At 46.7% G+C, this 16,579-nt stretch overlaps 1 protein-coding gene and 2 long non-coding RNA genes across 17 annotated transcripts; 2 read left to right on the forward strand and 1 right to left on the reverse strand.

Annotated features, from left to right (window-relative positions):
- Window positions 1–1,627: 1,627 nt before the first annotated feature.
- Window positions 1,628–10,658, reverse strand: LOC127921919 (uncharacterized). 8 transcript variants are annotated; one of them, XM_052505545.1, is made up of 5 exons: window positions 5,705–6,374; window positions 4,272–4,523; window positions 3,436–3,795; window positions 2,333–2,448; window positions 1,628–1,770 (listed from the first exon to the last, which is right to left on the reverse strand). In XM_052505545.1, exons 1-4 carry the CDS (start codon window positions 6,372–6,374, stop codon window positions 2,423–2,425), a joined length of 1,308 nt encoding a protein of 435 aa, XP_052361505.1. In that variant the 3' UTR covers window positions 1,628–1,770; window positions 2,333–2,422. The 8 variants fall into 8 exon arrangements, with proteins under 8 accessions (XP_052361505.1, XP_052361504.1, XP_052361503.1 ...); XM_052505544.1 differs by having other exon boundaries at window positions 1,631–1,770; window positions 2,333–2,371; window positions 3,359–3,795; XM_052505546.1 differs by lacking the exon at window positions 1,628–1,770 and adding an exon at window positions 2,276–2,291 and having other exon boundaries at window positions 2,328–2,371; window positions 3,359–3,795.
- LOC127921922 (uncharacterized) lies at window positions 2,737–7,874 on the forward strand. Of its 4 annotated transcripts, none has more exons than XR_008109977.1 (3): window positions 2,737–2,873; window positions 3,604–3,819; window positions 5,801–7,874. It is a non-coding gene; the product is annotated as an uncharacterized LOC127921922 (long non-coding RNA). The 4 variants fall into 4 exon arrangements; XR_008109978.1 differs by having other exon boundaries at window positions 5,909–7,874; XR_008109976.1 differs by lacking the exon at window positions 3,604–3,819 and adding an exon at window positions 3,162–3,197 and having other exon boundaries at window positions 2,771–2,909.
- On the forward strand, window positions 9,222–11,114 carry LOC127921923 (uncharacterized). Of its 5 annotated transcripts, none has more exons than XR_008109980.1 (4): window positions 9,222–9,430; window positions 9,695–9,838; window positions 10,199–10,462; window positions 10,559–11,114. It is a non-coding gene; the product is annotated as an uncharacterized LOC127921923 (long non-coding RNA). The 5 variants fall into 5 exon arrangements; XR_008109981.1 differs by having other exon boundaries at window positions 9,222–9,406; XR_008109979.1 differs by lacking the exon at window positions 9,695–9,838 and adding an exon at window positions 9,935–10,174 and having other exon boundaries at window positions 9,336–9,454; window positions 10,223–10,462.
- The last annotated feature ends 5,465 nt before the right edge of the window (window positions 11,115–16,579 follow it).

The raw sequence follows: 16,579 nt of genomic DNA on the forward strand, positions 1-16,579 counted from the left end.
ATTTTTATCGGGTCTGTCTGTCCATTAAAAGTCCCGATACTTGTGTGACAACGAAATAGAGACAAATCATTTATTCAAAAGGCAAATGGTTTAAACGGCATTCATAGATTCGGAACATGACCACTTTTCTAAACCAGATTTCAGTTTAGAAACGGTTGTTAGCAGTGTAATGGTCAGACCGTCTCAAACAGCAGCAGTGTCTGATCATAGTAGTTAGTGTACCTGGTCCTGGTTTGATCACATGCTATATTCACACATTCCAGAGCTTCTCCCAGCGTGATAAAGATCAGTGCAGATAGTCACAGCATACATAGGAACATGCAACATATTTGGCTGTATTGGCTAAACCACACACACATTTCAAGCTCTGATCCCAGAAATGCCAGAGCCCACGATGCTGCAGGTTATCTATTAGATATGCTGTTCTGAGGAGGCAACACATTGGGCTTCGGATGGTGGTGGGAGTTGAGTGTGTAGTGGTGGAAATGTAGCAGACCTGGTAGTGGGGATTGTGACAATGCTTTGGCCCTGGCAGTAAAGGTGTGTGTTCCATTCCAGTGCGGTCAGAGTGTGTTCCAAGCGAGTGTGAGCAGAGAGTGGGCTGGAGCACTGGAGGAGATGAAACCCACAGCAGGATCATACACCTCAAACTGGACCTCTGACGACAACCTGCAACACACACACAGTCTCACATCAAGGTAACACACACACACACGCGCAAACACACATATCAAGTGTTAACACACACACTTTCACCCACCTGTTGAGGATGGTAAGCACCACTGACCCGTCTGGTCTGATGAAGGCAGAACTTTCCTGTTTTGTTTCCTGACTGAAGGACACACCCACTCTCTGAGACCCCTCCCACAGGAACTTACTGTGTAGCAGAGTTAATTTACTTCAAAACACATACAGATGAGTGATCAACAAGTAAGTTAGGAAAGAAGGGTTCATTTGATAAAGTATTGGTACAGGGTGTCAGACCTGTCCAGGTGGGAAAGTACAGTACCTGAAGTGGGCCATGCTATAGAAGGTGGTCCAGTACCTGAAATGGGCCATGCTATAGAAGGCGGTACAGTACCTGAAATGGGCCATGCTATAGAAGGCGGTACAGTACCTGAAATGGGCCATGCTATAGAAGGCGGTACAGTACCTGAAATGGGCCATGCTATAGAAGGTGGTACAGTACCTGAAGTGGGCCATGCTATAGAAGGTGGTACAGTACCTGAAATGGGCCATGCTATAGAAGGCGGTACAGTACCTGAAATGGGCCATGCTATAGAAGGCGGTACAGTACCTGAAATGGGCCATGCTATAGAAGGTGGTACAGTACCTGAAGTGGGCCATGCTATAGAAGGTGGTACAGTACTTGAAGTGGGCCATGCTATAGAAGGTGGTACAGTACCTGAAATGGGCCATGCTATAGAAGGCGGTACAGTACCTGAAATGGGCCATGCTATAGAAGGTGGTACAGTACCTGAAGTGGGCCATGCTATAGAAGGTGGTCCAGTACCTGAAATGGGCCATGCTATAGAAGGTGGTACAGTACCTGAAATGGGCCATGCTATAGAAGGCGGTACAGTACCTGAAATGGGCCATGCTATAGAAAGCGGTACAGTACCTGAAATGGGCCATGCTATAGAAGGTGGTACAGTACCTGAAGTGGGCCATGCTATAGAAGGTGGTACAGTACTTGAAGTGGACCATGCTATAGAATGTGGGACAGTACCTGAAGTGGGCCATACTATAGAAGGTGGGACAGTACAGTACCTAAAGTGGGCAATGCTATAGAAGAAGGTGGGACAGTACCTGAAATGGGCCTTGCTATAGAAGGTGATACAGTACCTGAAATGGGCCATGCTATAGAATTCAGTATAGTACCTGAAATGGGCCATGCTATAGAAGGTGGTAAAGTACCTGAAATGGGCCTTGCTATAGAAGGTGGTACAGTACCTGAAATGGGCCATGCTATAGAAGGTGGTAAAGTACCTGAAACGGGCCATGCTATAGAAGGTGGGACAGTACCTGAAGTGGACCATGCTATAGAAGGTGGGACGGTGCAGTACCTGAAGTGGGCCATTCTGTAGATGGTGGTACAGTACTTGAAATGGGCCATGCTATAGAAGGCGGTACAGTACCTGAAGTGGGCAATGCTATAGAAGGAGGGACAGTACAGTACCTGAAGTGGGCCATGCTGTAGAAGGTGGGAAGGTGCAGTACCTGAGTGGGCCATGCTATAGAAGGTGGGACAGTACCTGAAGTGGGCCATACTATAGAAGGTGGGACAGTACCTGAAGTGGGCCATACTATAGAAGGTGGGACAATACAGTACCTGAGGTGGGCAATGCTATAGAAGAAGGTGGGACAGTACCTGAAGTGGACCATGCTATAGAAGGTGGGACAGTACCTGAAGTGGGCCATGCTATAGAAGGTGGGATGGTGCAATACCTGAAGTGGGCCATTCTGTAGAAGGTGGTACAGTACCTGAAATGGTCCACGCTATAGAAGGTGGTACAGTACCTGAAATGCGCCATACTATAGAAGCTGGTACAGTACCTGAAATGGGCCATGCTATAGAAGGCAGTATAGTACCTGAAATGGGCCATGCTATAGAAGGTGGTACAGTACTTGAAGTGGACCATGCTATATAAGGTGGGACAGTACCTGAAGTGGGCCATTCTGTAGATGGTGGTACAGTACTTGAAGTGGGCCATTCTATAGAAGGTGATACAGTACCTGAAATGGGCCATGCTATAGAAGGTGGGACGGTGCAGTACCTGAAGTGGGCCATTCTGTAGATGGTGGTACAGTACTTGAAGTGGGCCATTCTATAGAAGGTGATACAGTACCTGAAATGGGCCATGCTATAGAAGGTGGTACAGTACCTGAAATGGGCCATTCTATAGAAGGTGGTACAGTACCTGAAATGGTCCACGCTATAGAAGGTGGTACAGTACCTGAAATGCGCCATACTATAGAAGCTGGTACAGTACCTGAAATGGGCCATGCTATAGAAGGCAGTATAGTACCTGAAATGGGCCGTGCTATAGAAGGTGGTACAGTACTTGAAGTGGACCATGCTATATAAGGTGGGACAGTACCTGAAGTGGGCCATTCTGTAGATGGTGGTACAGTACTTGAAGTGGGCCATTCTATAGAAGGTGATACAGTACCTGAAATGGGCCATGCTATAGAAGGTGGGACGGTGCAGTACCTGAAGTGGGCCATTCTGTAGATGGTGGTACAGTACTTGAAGTGGGCCATTCTATAGAAGGTGATACAGTACCTGAAATGGGCCATGCTATAGAAGGTGGTACAGTACCTGAAATGGGCCATGCTATAGAAGGCGGTACAGTACCTGAAGTGGACCATGCTATAGAAGGTGGGACAGTACCTGAAGTGGGCCATGCTATAGAAGGTGGGACGGTGCAATACCTGAAGTGGGCCATTCTGTAGAAGGTGGTACAGCACTTGAAGTGGGCCATTCTATAGAAGGTGGTACAGTACCTGAAATGGTCCACGCTATAGAAGGTGGTACAGTACCTGAAATGCGCCATACTATAGAAGCTGGTACAGTACCTGAAATGGGCCTTGCTATAGAAGGTGGTACAGTACCTGAAATGGGCCATGCTATAGAAGGCAGTATAGTACCTGAAATGGGCCATGCTATAGAAGGTGGTACAGTACTTGAAGTGGACCATGCTATATAAGGTGGGACAGTACCTGAAGTGGGCCATTCTGTAGATGGTGGTACAGTACTTGAAGTGGGCCATTCTATAGAAGGTGATACAGTACCTGAAATGGGCCATGCTATAGAAGGTGGGACGGTGCAGTACCTGAAGTGGGCAATGCTATAGAAGAAGGTGGGACAGTACCTGAAGTGGACCATGCTATAGAAGGTGGGACAGTACCTGAAGTGGACCATGCTATAGAAGGTGGGACGGTGCAGTACCTGAAGTGGGCCATTCTGTAGATGGTGGTACAGTACTTGAAATGGGCCATGCTATAGAAGGCGGTACAGTACCTGAAATGGGCCATGCTATAGAAGGCGGTACAGTACCTGAAATGGGCCATGCTGAGCGTCTGCTAAATGACTTAAATGTAAATGTAAGGTGGTACAGTACCTGAAGTGGGCCATGCTATAGAAAGTGGTACAGTACCTGAAGTGGGCAATGCTATAGAAGAAGGTGGGACAGTACCTGAAATGGGCCTTGCTATAGAAGGTGATACAGTACCTGAAATGGGCCATGCTATAGAATTCAGTATAGTACCTGAAATGGGCCATGCTATAGAAGGTGGTACAGTACCTGAAATGGGCCATGCTATAGAAGGCGGTACAGTACCTGAAATGGGCCATGCTATAGAAGGTGGTACATTACCTGAAATGGGCCTTGCTATAGAAGGTGGTACAGTACCTGAAATGGGCCATGCTATAGAAGGTGGTAAAGTACCTGAAATGGGCCTTGCTATAGAAGGTGGTACAGTACCTGAAATGGGCCATGCTATAGAAGGTGGTAAAGTACCTGAAATGGGCCATGCTATAGAAGGTGGTACAGTACCTGAAGTGGGCCATGCTATGGAAGGTGGTACATGACCTGAAATGGGCCATTCTATAGAAGGTGGTACATTACCTGAAATGGGCCTTGCAATAGAAGGTGGTACAGTACCTGAAGTGGGCCATGCTATATAAGGTGGTACAGTACCTGAAATGGGCCATGCTATAGAAGGTGGTACAGTACCTGAAGTGGGCCATGCTCAGGAAGGTGGTACAGTACCTGAAGTGGGCCATGCTATAGAAGGTGGTACAGTACCTGAAGTGGGCCATGCTATGGAAGGTGGTACAGTACCTGAAGTGGACCATGCTATAGAAGGTGGGACAGTACCTGAAGTGGGCCATACTATAGAAGGTGGGACAGTACAGTACCTGAAGTGGGCAATGCTATAGAAGAAGGTGGGACAGTACCTGAAGTGGACCATGCTATAGAAGGTGGGACAGTACCTGAAGTGGACCATGCTATAGAAGGTGGGACGGTGCAGTACCTGAAGTGGGCCATTCTGTAGATGGTGGTACAGTACTTGAAATGGGCCATGCTATAGAAGGCGGTACAGTACCTGAAGTGGGCAATGCTATAGAAGGAGGGACAGTACAGTACCTGAAGTGGGCCATGCTGTAGAAGGTGGGAAGGTGCAGTACCTGAAGTGGGCCATGCTATAGAAGGTGGGACAGTACCTGAAGTGGGCCATACTATAGAAGGTGGGACAGTACCTGAAGTGGGCCATACTATAGAAGGTGGGACAGTACCTGAATTGGGCCATTCTATACAAGGTGGGACAGTACCTGAAGTGGGCCATGCTATAGAAGGTTCGGACAGTACAGTACCTGAAGTGGACCATGCTATAGAAGGTGGTACATTACCTGAAGTGGGCCATGCTATAGATGGTGGTACAGTACCTGAAATGGGCCATGCTATAGAAGGTTGTACATTACCTGAAATGGGCCTTGCAATAGAAGGTGGTACAGTACCTGAAGTGGGCCATGCTATAGAAGGTGGTACAGTACCTGAAATGGGCCATGCTCAGGAAGGTGCTACAGTACCTGAAGTGGGCCATGCTATAGAATGTGGGACAGTACCTGAAGTGGGCCATGCTATAGAAGGTGGTACAGGACCTGGAATGGGCCATGCTATAGAAGGTGGTACAGTACCTGAAATGGGCCTTGCTATAGAAGGTGGTACAGTACCTGAAATGGGCCATGCTATAGAAGGTGGTACAGGACCTGGAATGGGCCATGCTATAGAAGGTGGTACAGTACCTGAAATGGGCCTTGCTATAGAAGGTGGTACAGTACCTGAAATGGGCCATGCTATAGAAGGTGGTACAGTACCTGAAATGGGCCTTGCTATAGAAGGTGGTACAGTACCTGAAATGGGCCATTCTATAGAAGGTGGTACAGTACCTGAAATGGGCCATGCTATAGAAGGTGGTACATTACCTGAAGTGGGCCATACTATAGAAGGTGGTACAGTACTTGAAGTGGGCCATGCTATAGAAGGTGGTACATTACCTGAAGTGGGCCATACTATAGAAGGTGGTACAGTACTTGAAGTGGGCCATGCTATACAAGGTGGTACAGTACCTGAAGTGGGCCATGCTATAGAAGGTGGGACAGTACCTGAAGTGGACCATGCTATAGAAGGTGGTACAGTACCTGAAGTGGGCCATACTATAGAAGGTGGGACAGTACCTGAAGTGGGCCATACTATAGAAGGTGGGACAGTACAGTACCTGAGGTGGGCAATGCTATAGAAGAAGGTGGGACAGTACCTGAAGTGGACCATGCTATAGAAGGTGGGACAGTACCTGAAGTGGGCCATGCTATAGAAGGTGGGACGGTGCAATACCTGAAGTGGGCCATTCTGTAGAAGGTGGTACAGCACTTGAAGTGGGCCATTCTATAGAAGGTGGTACAGTACCTGAAATGGTCCACGCTATAGAAGGTGGTACAGTACCTGAAATGTGCCATACTATAGAAGCTGGTACAGTACCTGAAATGGGCCTTGCTATAGAAGGTGGTACAGTACCTGAAATGGGCCATGCTATAGAAGGCAGTATAGTACCTGAAATGGGCCATGCTATAGAAGGTGGTACAGTACTTGAAGTGGACCATGCTATATAAGGTGGGACAGTACCTGAAGTGGGCCATTCTGTAGATGGTGGTACAGTACTTGAAGTGGGCCATTCTATAGAAGGTGATACAGTACCTGAAATGGGCCATGCTATAGAAGGTGGGACGGTGCAGTACCTGAAGTGGGCCATTCTGTAGATGGTGGTACAGTACTTGAAGTGGGCCATTCTATAGAAGGTGATACAGTACCTGAAATGGGCCATGCTATAGAAGGTGGTACAGTACCTGAAATGGGCCATGCTATAGAAGGCGGTACAGTACCTGAAATGGGCCATGCTATAGAAGGTGGGACGGTGCAGTACCTGAAGTGGGCAATGCTATAGAAGAAGGTGGGACAGTACCTGAAGTGGACCATGCTATAGAAGGTGGGACAGTACCTGAAGTGGACCATGCTATAGAAGGTGGGACGGTGCAGTACCTGAAGTGGGCCATTCTGTAGATGGTGGTACAGTACTTGAAATGGGCCATGCTATAGAAGGCGGTACAGTACCTGAAATGGGCCATGCTATAGAAAGTGGTACAGTACCTGAAGTGGGCAATGCTATAGAAGGAGGGACAGTACAGTACCTGAAGTGGGCAATGCTATTGAAGGTGGGACAGTACCTGAAGTGGGCCATGCTATAGAAGGTGGGACAGTACCTGAAGTGGGCCATACTATAGAAGGTGGGACAGTACCTGAATTGGGCCATTCTATAGAACGTGGGACGGTACCTGAAGTGGGCCATGCTGTGGAAGCTCACAGACACACCTTCAATTCATCAGTTGGCCCCTGTAACATTTCACAACCAGCACCTAAGCTACTAACTTGATCATACACAGGAATCTGACAAAACATTGAGGTCACACTCAACTTCTTTTTGTCTGATTCTGACCTGTTCAATTACCTGCTACAGTAACACATTCACTTGTACGATGTCATTCTCACCTGTTAGCCATGTGACTAAGAAGGAGTACGTGTGTGTCTTACCTGTATGATGCTGTGTGCGTACTGCTCAGCTCTCTCCCAGCTGTACTCCTCTGTCTGAGGGGCTCCAGCCAGCTCAGGCCTCCGTTCCACACAGGTAGTATTCTGGGTACAGGTGGTGGGTAGTGCCCAGGGAGAGCTCTGCCGGCACCAGGGTGTCCAGGTACCAGTACATCTCTCTCTCTCTCTCTCTCTCTCTCTCTCTCTCTCTCTCTCTCTCTCTCTCTCTCTCTCTCTCTCTCTCTCTCTCTCTCTCTCTCTCTCTCTCATATATATTCCTTTCCTCCCTCTCTCAAAGCCCCCCTCTTCTTTCAGAGTGCTTCTCTCAAACCACTCTAGCCCAGTGTGGCAGTAGCAGAGGTGTGTGTGAATTTCTAAGCAAACAGCTGGAGACAGGGCTTTCTCCTATAGAGCTCAATTTTTATGGAACGGTCTGCCTACCCATGTCAGAGACGCAAACTCGGTCTCAACCTTTAAGTCCTTACTGAAGACTCATCTCTTCAGTGGGTCATATGATTGAGTAGTCTGACCCAGGAATGGAAGGTGAACGGAAAGATTACTGTTATAATATATGCCATTTAGCAGACACTTATGTCCAAAGCGTGCATAGATTTTAGGTATTTTGGTGGTTCCGGGAATCTCACCCACTACCCTGCATTACAAGCTCCATACATTACCAACTGAGATAAAAGAACCTGTAATATGGACTTCCTCTATAACCAACTTCATTACCAGAATGCAACTACTAACTAAATATCACTTTTTCCTTTTGTCAATTATGTACCTGCCTTAGATACACATGTCATATAAAGTGAGATGTGGCCTGTAGTTGGTCATCTGTCCAGCAGAGGGCTCGTTGCCTGTGGTCACGGCCCAGAATGATAGGTTGTATTTGGCATACTCCTCCAGGAACCTGAGGGAGAGGAAGTAGAATGAATACTCAGAGAGAGGGGGAAAAGTCCAACTCCTCTGTAAGGCTCCATGTGCCCAGTATGATACCTGACATAGTATTTAGTCCAGGTTTAGGTGTATATACTGTATGATACCTGACATAGTATTTAGCCCAGGTTAAGGTGTGTATACTGTATGAATCCTGACATAGTATTTAGCCCAGGTTAAGGTGTGTATACTGTATGATACCTGACATAGTATTTAGCCCAGGTTAAGGTGTGTATACTGTATGATACCTGACATAGTATTTAGTTCAGGTTTAGGTATGTGTACTGTATGATACCTGACATAGTATTTAGTTGAGGTTAAGGTGTGTATACTGTATGATACCTGACATAGTATTTAGCCCAGGTCTTGTGCTCCTTGCCCCCAGGCTGGCCCTTCAAAGAGCCCTTGCTAGAGAGAGCACTGTTGGTTTGCAACCATGCGGGGTCGCTCCAGGAATTGGCCAGCAGAGACAGGGGTCGGAGTGACAGGACCTAGGCTCGCTGCAGCAAGGGGATCTGGGATTGGACCAACAACAGGAAGTGTTGTGGGTAGATACATTTAAGATGACTTGTGTCCAGGTCTCTCTTGAGCCTTGTGTCCAGATCTCTCTTGAGCCTTGTGTCCAGATCTCTCTTGAGCCTTGTGTTCAGATCTCTCTTGAGCCTTGTGTCCAGGTCTCTCTTGAGCCTTGTGTCCAGGTCTCTCTTGGGCCTTGTGTCCAGGTCTCTCTTGGGCCTTGTGTTCAGATCTCTCTTGGGCCTTGTGTCCTGGTCTCTCTTGGGCCTTGTGTTCAGATCTCTCTTGAGCCTTGTGTCCTGGTCTCTCTTGAGCCTTGTGTCCTGGTCTCTCTTGAGCCTTGTGTCCAGGTCTCTCTTGGGCCTTGTGTTCAGATCTCTCTTGGGCCTTGTGTCCTGGTCTCTCTTGGGCCTTGTGTCCAGATCTCTCTTGAGCCTTGTGTTCAGATCTCTCTTGAGCCTTGTGTCCAGGTCTCTCTTGGGCCTTGTGTTCAGATCTCTCTTGGGCCTTGTGTCCTGGTCTCTCTTGGGCCTTGTGTTCAGATCTCTCTTGAGCCTTGTGTCCTGGTCTCTCTTGAGCCTTGTGTCCAGGTCTCTCTTGAGCCTTGTGTCCAGGTCTCTCTTGAGACTTGTGTCCAGGTCTCTCTTGAGCCTTGTGTTCAGATCTCTCTTGAGCCTTGTGTCCAGATCTCTCTTGAGCCTTGTGTTCAGATCTCTCTTGGGCCTTGTGTCCAGGTCTCTCTTGGGCCTTGTGTCCAGGTCTCTCTTGAGCCTTGTGTCCAGGTCTCCCTTGAGCCTTGTGTCCTGGTCTCTCTTGAGCCTTGTGTCCAGGTCTCTCTTGAGCCTTGTGTTCAGATCTCTCTTGGGCCTTGTGTCCTGGTCTCTCTTGAGCCTTGTGTCCTGGTCTCTCTTGAGCCTTGTGTCCAGGTCTCTCTTGAGCCTTGTGTTCAGATCTCTCTTGGGCCTTGTGTCCTGGTCTCTCTTGAGCCTTGTGTCCTGGTCTCTCTTGAGCCTTGTGTCCAGGTCTCTCTTGAGCCTTGTGTCCAGATCTCTCTTGGGCCTTGTGTCCAGGTCTCTCTTGAGCCTTGTGTCCAGGTCTCTCTTGGGCCTTGTGTCCAGGTCTCTCTTGAGCCTTGTGTCCAGGTCTCTCTTGAGCCTTGTGTCCAGGTCTCTCTTGAGCCTTGTGTCCTGGTCTCTCTTGAGCCTTGTGTTCAGATCTCTCTTGGGCCTTGTGTCCTGGTCTCTCTTGAGCCTTGTGTCCAGGTCACGCTTGAGCCTTGTGTCCAGGTCACGCTTGAGCCTTGTGTCCAGGTCTCTCTTGAGCCTTGTGTCCTGGTCTCTCTTGAGCCTTGTATCGAGGTCTCTCTTGAGCCTTGTGTCCAGGTCTCTCTTGAGCCTTGTGTCCAGGTCTCTCATGAGCCTTGTGTCCTGGTCTCTCTTGAGCCTTGTATCGAGGTCTCTCTTGAGCCTTGTGTCCAGGTCTCTCTTGAGCCTTGTGTCCAGGTCTCCCTTGAGTCCATGTCTCTTGTGATAGAAAAAGTACATATTTACCTGATTTGTTTGATATTAATAGTTAACGGTTATGTACTTAACAAAAAGTAGGACATTTATGTTCTGTTTAATTATGTGTTTCTGTTAAGAGATGGTTTCCACTCTAGCTTCCTGCAGTTTGTCTGGGCATATGTTCAAGGAAATTAGATTTTGCTAGAGATAGATTGAGCTGACAATGACTTGGTGATTTAAAACCTAAAGCTGGCATTCCATAGACAAGATGTGGTATGTGTGACTCGAGATAGCCTGGAAGAGTTTAGAACAATGCCTCATTGTCTCATCGTCCTGGCATCTGGGTGACAAAGCCGGGTTGGGGTAAAACAACACCCCATGCAGACAACCAGGAGACTGAGCAGCCAGACCAGTCAGTAAGACGGACCAGCCAGACCAGTCAGTAAGACGGACCAGCCTGACCAGTCAGTAAGACGGACCAGCCTGACCAGTCAGTAAGACCAGTCAGTAAGACGGACCAGCCAGACCAGTCAGTAAGACGGACCAGCCAGACCAGTCAGTAAGAGACCAGCCTGACCCACGGACCAGCCAGACCAGTCAGTAAGACGGACCAGCCAGACCAGTCAGTAAGACGGACCAGCCAGAAAGACGGACCAGCCTGACCAGTCAGTAAAACGGACCAGCCTGACCAGTCAGTAAGACGGACCAGCCAGACCAGTCAGTAAGACGGACCAGCCAGACCAGTCAGTAAGACGGACCAGCCAGACCAGTCAGGAAGACGGACCAGCCTGACTAAGCATTTTGATGTCCTATATAATCTGTTTGATCATTTTCAGTTTGGCTGTTGGGTTGAGTAGTTTCATTATTGCAATAATTAATCGATATTGAATAAAGATGATTGTTTGAAGAAATGACAAAGTCTCTCTCACTTGATTAGAATATTTCACCACACTCTCGAGTCCAGGTCTCCCCTTAAAACAAGACTAACCTGGTTAAATAAAGGATCAATAAAATAAACAAATTGTACGGTGTGAACCCAGTGGAAAATTGAATAGTACTCCTGTATGCCATCATATTTTATGTTGAATCTCATCCAAACTTTTCTCTTTGTCAACAACAGAAAATGACTTCATATTGATCAGAAACAGTGCTATTTGTAGACAAAAAGGGGTTTTATCTTACCTGAAAGGGTTCTATCTGGAACCTTTCTTTTCAGAGGGTTCTCCTACAGAGATAAAGGGTTTTACATAGCACTCTTTTTTTTCTGAGAGTGTACCCAGTACAGTAACTATAATGTTTGTGTTGCCTCATCCAGTCTCTGTAAAGGACCCATTCATTCTACAGCTATCCTTTGAAAATGGCAGCCCGTGATAGATTTTGTCATGGGTGCTCTGGGGGCTGGTCCCTATAACTTGTGTGCATTGGAGTGTGACTGTTTGAGGTAGTGGACAGGTGTCTTTTTTATACTGATAACAAGTTCAAACAGATGCCATTAATACAGGTAATGAGTGGAGGACAGAGGAGCCTTTTAAAGAAGAAGTTACAGGTCTGTGAGAGCCAGAAATCTTGCTTGTTTGTAGGTGACCAAATACTTATTTTCCACCATAATTTGCAAATAAATTAATTAAAAATCCTACAATGTGATTTTCTGGATTTTTTTTCTCATTTTGTCTGTCAGTTGAAGTGTACCTATGATGCTATTCATTGACTATAGCTCAGCATTCAACGCCATAGTGCCTTCAGAGCTCATCAATAAGCGAAGGACCTTGGGACTAAACACCTCCCTCTGCAACTGGATCCTGGACTTCCTGACGGGCCGCCCCCAGGAGGTAAAGGGAGGTAACGACACATCTGCCACACTGATCCTCAACACGAGCCCCTCAGGGGTGCATGCTCAGTCCCCTCCTGTACTCCCTGTTCACCCACGACTGTGTGGCCAGGCACGACTCCAACACCATCATCAAGTTTGCAGACATCACAACAGTGGTAGGCCTGATCCCCGACAACAACGAGACAGCCTATAGGGAGGTCAGAGACATGGCCGGGTGGTACCAGAATAACAACCTATCTCTCATCGTAACCAAGACTAAAGAGATGATTGTGGACTTCAGGAAAAGGAGGACCAAACATAAGTATTTGGTCAAAAACAAAAGTTTATCTCAATACTTTGTTATATACCCTTTGTTGGCAATGACAGAGGTCAAATGTTTTCTGCTCCCGAGAAAGCAGTATATCGTTTGCATTGTGCTCGTCAGACTCATTAAAGGAAAAAGGATTCTGCCAGTCCGTGGTGAGTAATCACAGTCCTGATGTCCAGAAGTTATTTTCGATCATAAGAGACGGTAGCGGCAACATTATGTACAATATAAGTAAAAAAACAAGTTACAAACAACGCAAATAAAAAAATAAAAACACAATTGGTTGGGGACACGTAAAACGACGGCCTTCTTCTCCGGTGCTATTTTACAACTGTCATACCCAATCATCCGAACACAAAATAAAAGCTTGTTTTTACTCCAATGTTTGTAAACATAGTAAAAGTACACAAACACTATAACTTACCATTTTGATATCCTGGATGGTCAGTCCTTGCATCCATAGCTCTGTCTGTAAATTTAAGAGTGGTTACATTTATCCAGCCCTATCCCTCAGCTTTTTACCAAAACAGGGCCAGGGATGACGTTTGGTTAATGTTTCAACTGCAGATTGACACTTTAAGATGGGTGGGGAATAACACATACATTCTTCAGAAACACTGTTCTGTTAATAATTGCCTAAGGCTTATTGCAACATACCGGCCGCCTACTCGTCTTCAGTTATTCCATGGTAATGACTACTACCTGATGTTATGGAATGATAAAGAAATGTGGGCGATTACTGAGAAACATCCTCGTTTAACTTGTCACAGAATTCTAATGACTTCCATAGAGGGGTGTTGAGTAAAAACCTTCCAGAGAACCATTGTGAGTGGGAGTCATGCCTATTCTTCCAGCATTGACACATTGAATAAACAATCTGAAGCATTCTATCAATTAACACACGCTAGTTTTAAGCATCTGTTACAGAAAGGGTAGGTTTAAGGCCCTATCTTACCAAGTCCTTTCCTCACTCCTGAGTCTTAAAGTAATGCCTTGGCACGTTGAGGAGAAAGTGACACTTTGAGGAAACATTGCAGGAAAACATTCAATAACAGATTTATTTTCATCACAGAAAAACTGATAGGCTACTACAGGATTCTCTAGACATGGGATTTCAACAACTATCTTTCTTTCCTCAAACCGTGTCAGAACTTAACTGCTTTATAGTGGTGAATGTGGTATTTTCTGGTTTATTTGAATAGGGACAGGTACCAACGCATTAACACATTTAATAAACAATAATCTGATGCATTGCACCATAGTGTATAGCTCATACTAGTTTTCAACACCTGACTAGAGGTGTTGATTGTGCTTCTGGAATATGGTGAGTCATTGTCAGTGGTGTAAAGTACTTAGGTAAAAATACTTGAAATACTTGTCTTTGTCCAGCAACCGGCTCAGAGGCTCACAGACTGTTGATAGGTGTGGCATGAACTTGGCAAAGCCGATGAGACACTGTTCTTCTTTTGCATCAGACGGGTTTGGCTTGTCGAGGATCACTCTGACTTTGTCAAGGTCCGGCTTCAGGGTTTTGGCCGAGAGAATGCGACCATGGAAGTGGACATCTTTCACCTTGAACTGCAGCTTCTTCAGGCCAAAGCGAAGCTTAACTGATCGGCAGCGCTCCATCAGTGGCAGGAGCTTCACATCATGAATATGTTCTGCTTCTTCGTCTGTGTCACCACAGCCTACGATCAGGTCATCATCGGCTATGGGTTCAATGCCCTTGAGCCCAGCCAATAACTTGTGCTGCTTGCGTTGGTATATCTCAGGCACAACTGAGACACCAAATTGTTTCAGTGCTTGGTTCAGATGCTTTGGGTTGATGCAGACCCTCAGCTTCTCTGGTTTTTTCACTATGACCATATTGCTGATCCAGTCAGTTGGTTTAGTCACAGATGTCATGTGGCCATCGGCCTCATACTTGTCCAGCTGGGCCTTCACAGCCACTTTCATTGCAATGGGCACATTGCGAGGAGCACACTGGACTGGAGTGATGCTCTCATCCACTTCAAAGTGTACCTCCCCAGGAACTGATTCAACGGGCCTGTTGAATATATCGTCATATCTGCTGAGTAGTTGTTCTTTGGACAGGGGTCCATGCTGGACATGATCCACAATGTGCAGGTCATTTGGTATCATACTGTACACATACCTAAACCTGGACTAAATACTATGTCAGGTATCATACAGTACACATACCTAAACCTGAACTAAATACTATGTCAGGTATCATACAGTATACACACCTAAACCTGGACTAAATACTATGTCAGGTATCATACAGTATACATACCTAAACCTGGACTAAATACTATGTCAGGTATCATACTGTACACATACCTAAACCTGAACTAAATACTATGTCAGGTATCATACAGTATACATACCTAAACCTGGACTAAATACTATGTCAGGGATCATACTGTACACATACCTAAACCTGGACTAAATACTATGTCAGGTATCAGGCGTTTGCATGTAGAGCCTGAGAGGAGAGAATGTTTTTGCGTCCACGAATTACACATTCGGTCACAAAGATGCCCATAGAGCTCATTAGCTCTCCTGAGTACAGCTTTAGTCTAGTATCACTGGGCAAGAGGTGTGTATCAGGTGCCAGGTTGATTTAGTCTTTGTAGCTTTGTTGCTTGTTGTGTAATCGTAGTGCCACAAACCATTTCTTCCTCTTGAGTGTACAGCCCCAATTGATTCATGCATGTAAATGTCACTTTCACCGTTCTGAAACTGAGTGACATCATCAACACAGTAAATCTTGCCCTCACTCACCCGTCTTTTTCTTTTGAGACACACTTTTACAAAGTGATTATTAGTTCCACAAGCTCTGCATGGTTTTCCGTAGGCAGGGCAGTGCTCTTTGCCTCGTGCCTGTGTATTTTCACAGTATTTACATCAATGCAGGTGTAGCAGCACGGTGGCTAGGAAAAACTCCCTAAAAAGGCCAAAACCTAGGAAGAAACCTATAGAGGAACCAGGCTATGAGGGGTGGCCAGTCCTCCTTCCGGCTGTGCCGGGTGGAGATTATAACAGAACATGGCCAAGATGTTCAAATGTTCATAAATGACCAGCATGGTCGAATAATAATAATCATAGTAGTTGTTGAGGGTGCAGCAAGTCAGCACCTCAGGAGTAAATGTCAGTTGGCTTTTCATAGCCGATCATTGAGAGTATCTCTACCGCTCCTGCTGTCTCTAGAGAGTTGAAAACAGCAGGTCTGGGGCAGGTAGCACGTCCGGTGAACAGGTCAGGGTTCCATAGCCGCAGGCAGAACAGTTGAAACTGGAGCAGCAGCACGGCCAGGTGGACTGGGGACAGCAAGGAGTCATCATGCCAGGTAGTCCTGAGGCATGGTCCTAGGCCTCAGGTCCTCCAAGAGAAAGAAATAAACAATTAGAGAGAGCATACTTAAATTCACACAGGACACCGGATAAGACAGGATAAATACTCCAGATATAACAGACTGACACTTGCCCCCCAACACATAAACTACTGCTGCATAAATACTGGAGGCTGAGACAGGAGGGGTCAGGAGACACTGTGGCCCCATCCGATGATACCTCCGGACAGGGCCAAACAGGCAGGATATAACCCCACCCACTTTGCCAAAGCACAGCCCCCACTCCACTAGAGGGATATCTTCAACCACCAACTTACCATCCTGAGACAAGGCCGAGTTTAGCCCACAAAGATCTCCACCACGGCACAACCCAAGGGGAGGCGCCAACCCAGATACATGCTATGGGGTTCTCTGTCTTCACCGTTCATGGTGAATTACTCTGCCTTGATTTGTTTTGTCTGAATGTCTGCCTGGCAACAG

This window comes from Oncorhynchus keta, unplaced genomic scaffold, assembly GCF_023373465.1.
Source record: "Oncorhynchus keta strain PuntledgeMale-10-30-2019 unplaced genomic scaffold, Oket_V2 Un_contig_23984_pilon_pilon, whole genome shotgun sequence".
Classification (NCBI taxonomy): Eukaryota; Metazoa; Chordata; class Actinopteri; order Salmoniformes; family Salmonidae; genus Oncorhynchus; species Oncorhynchus keta.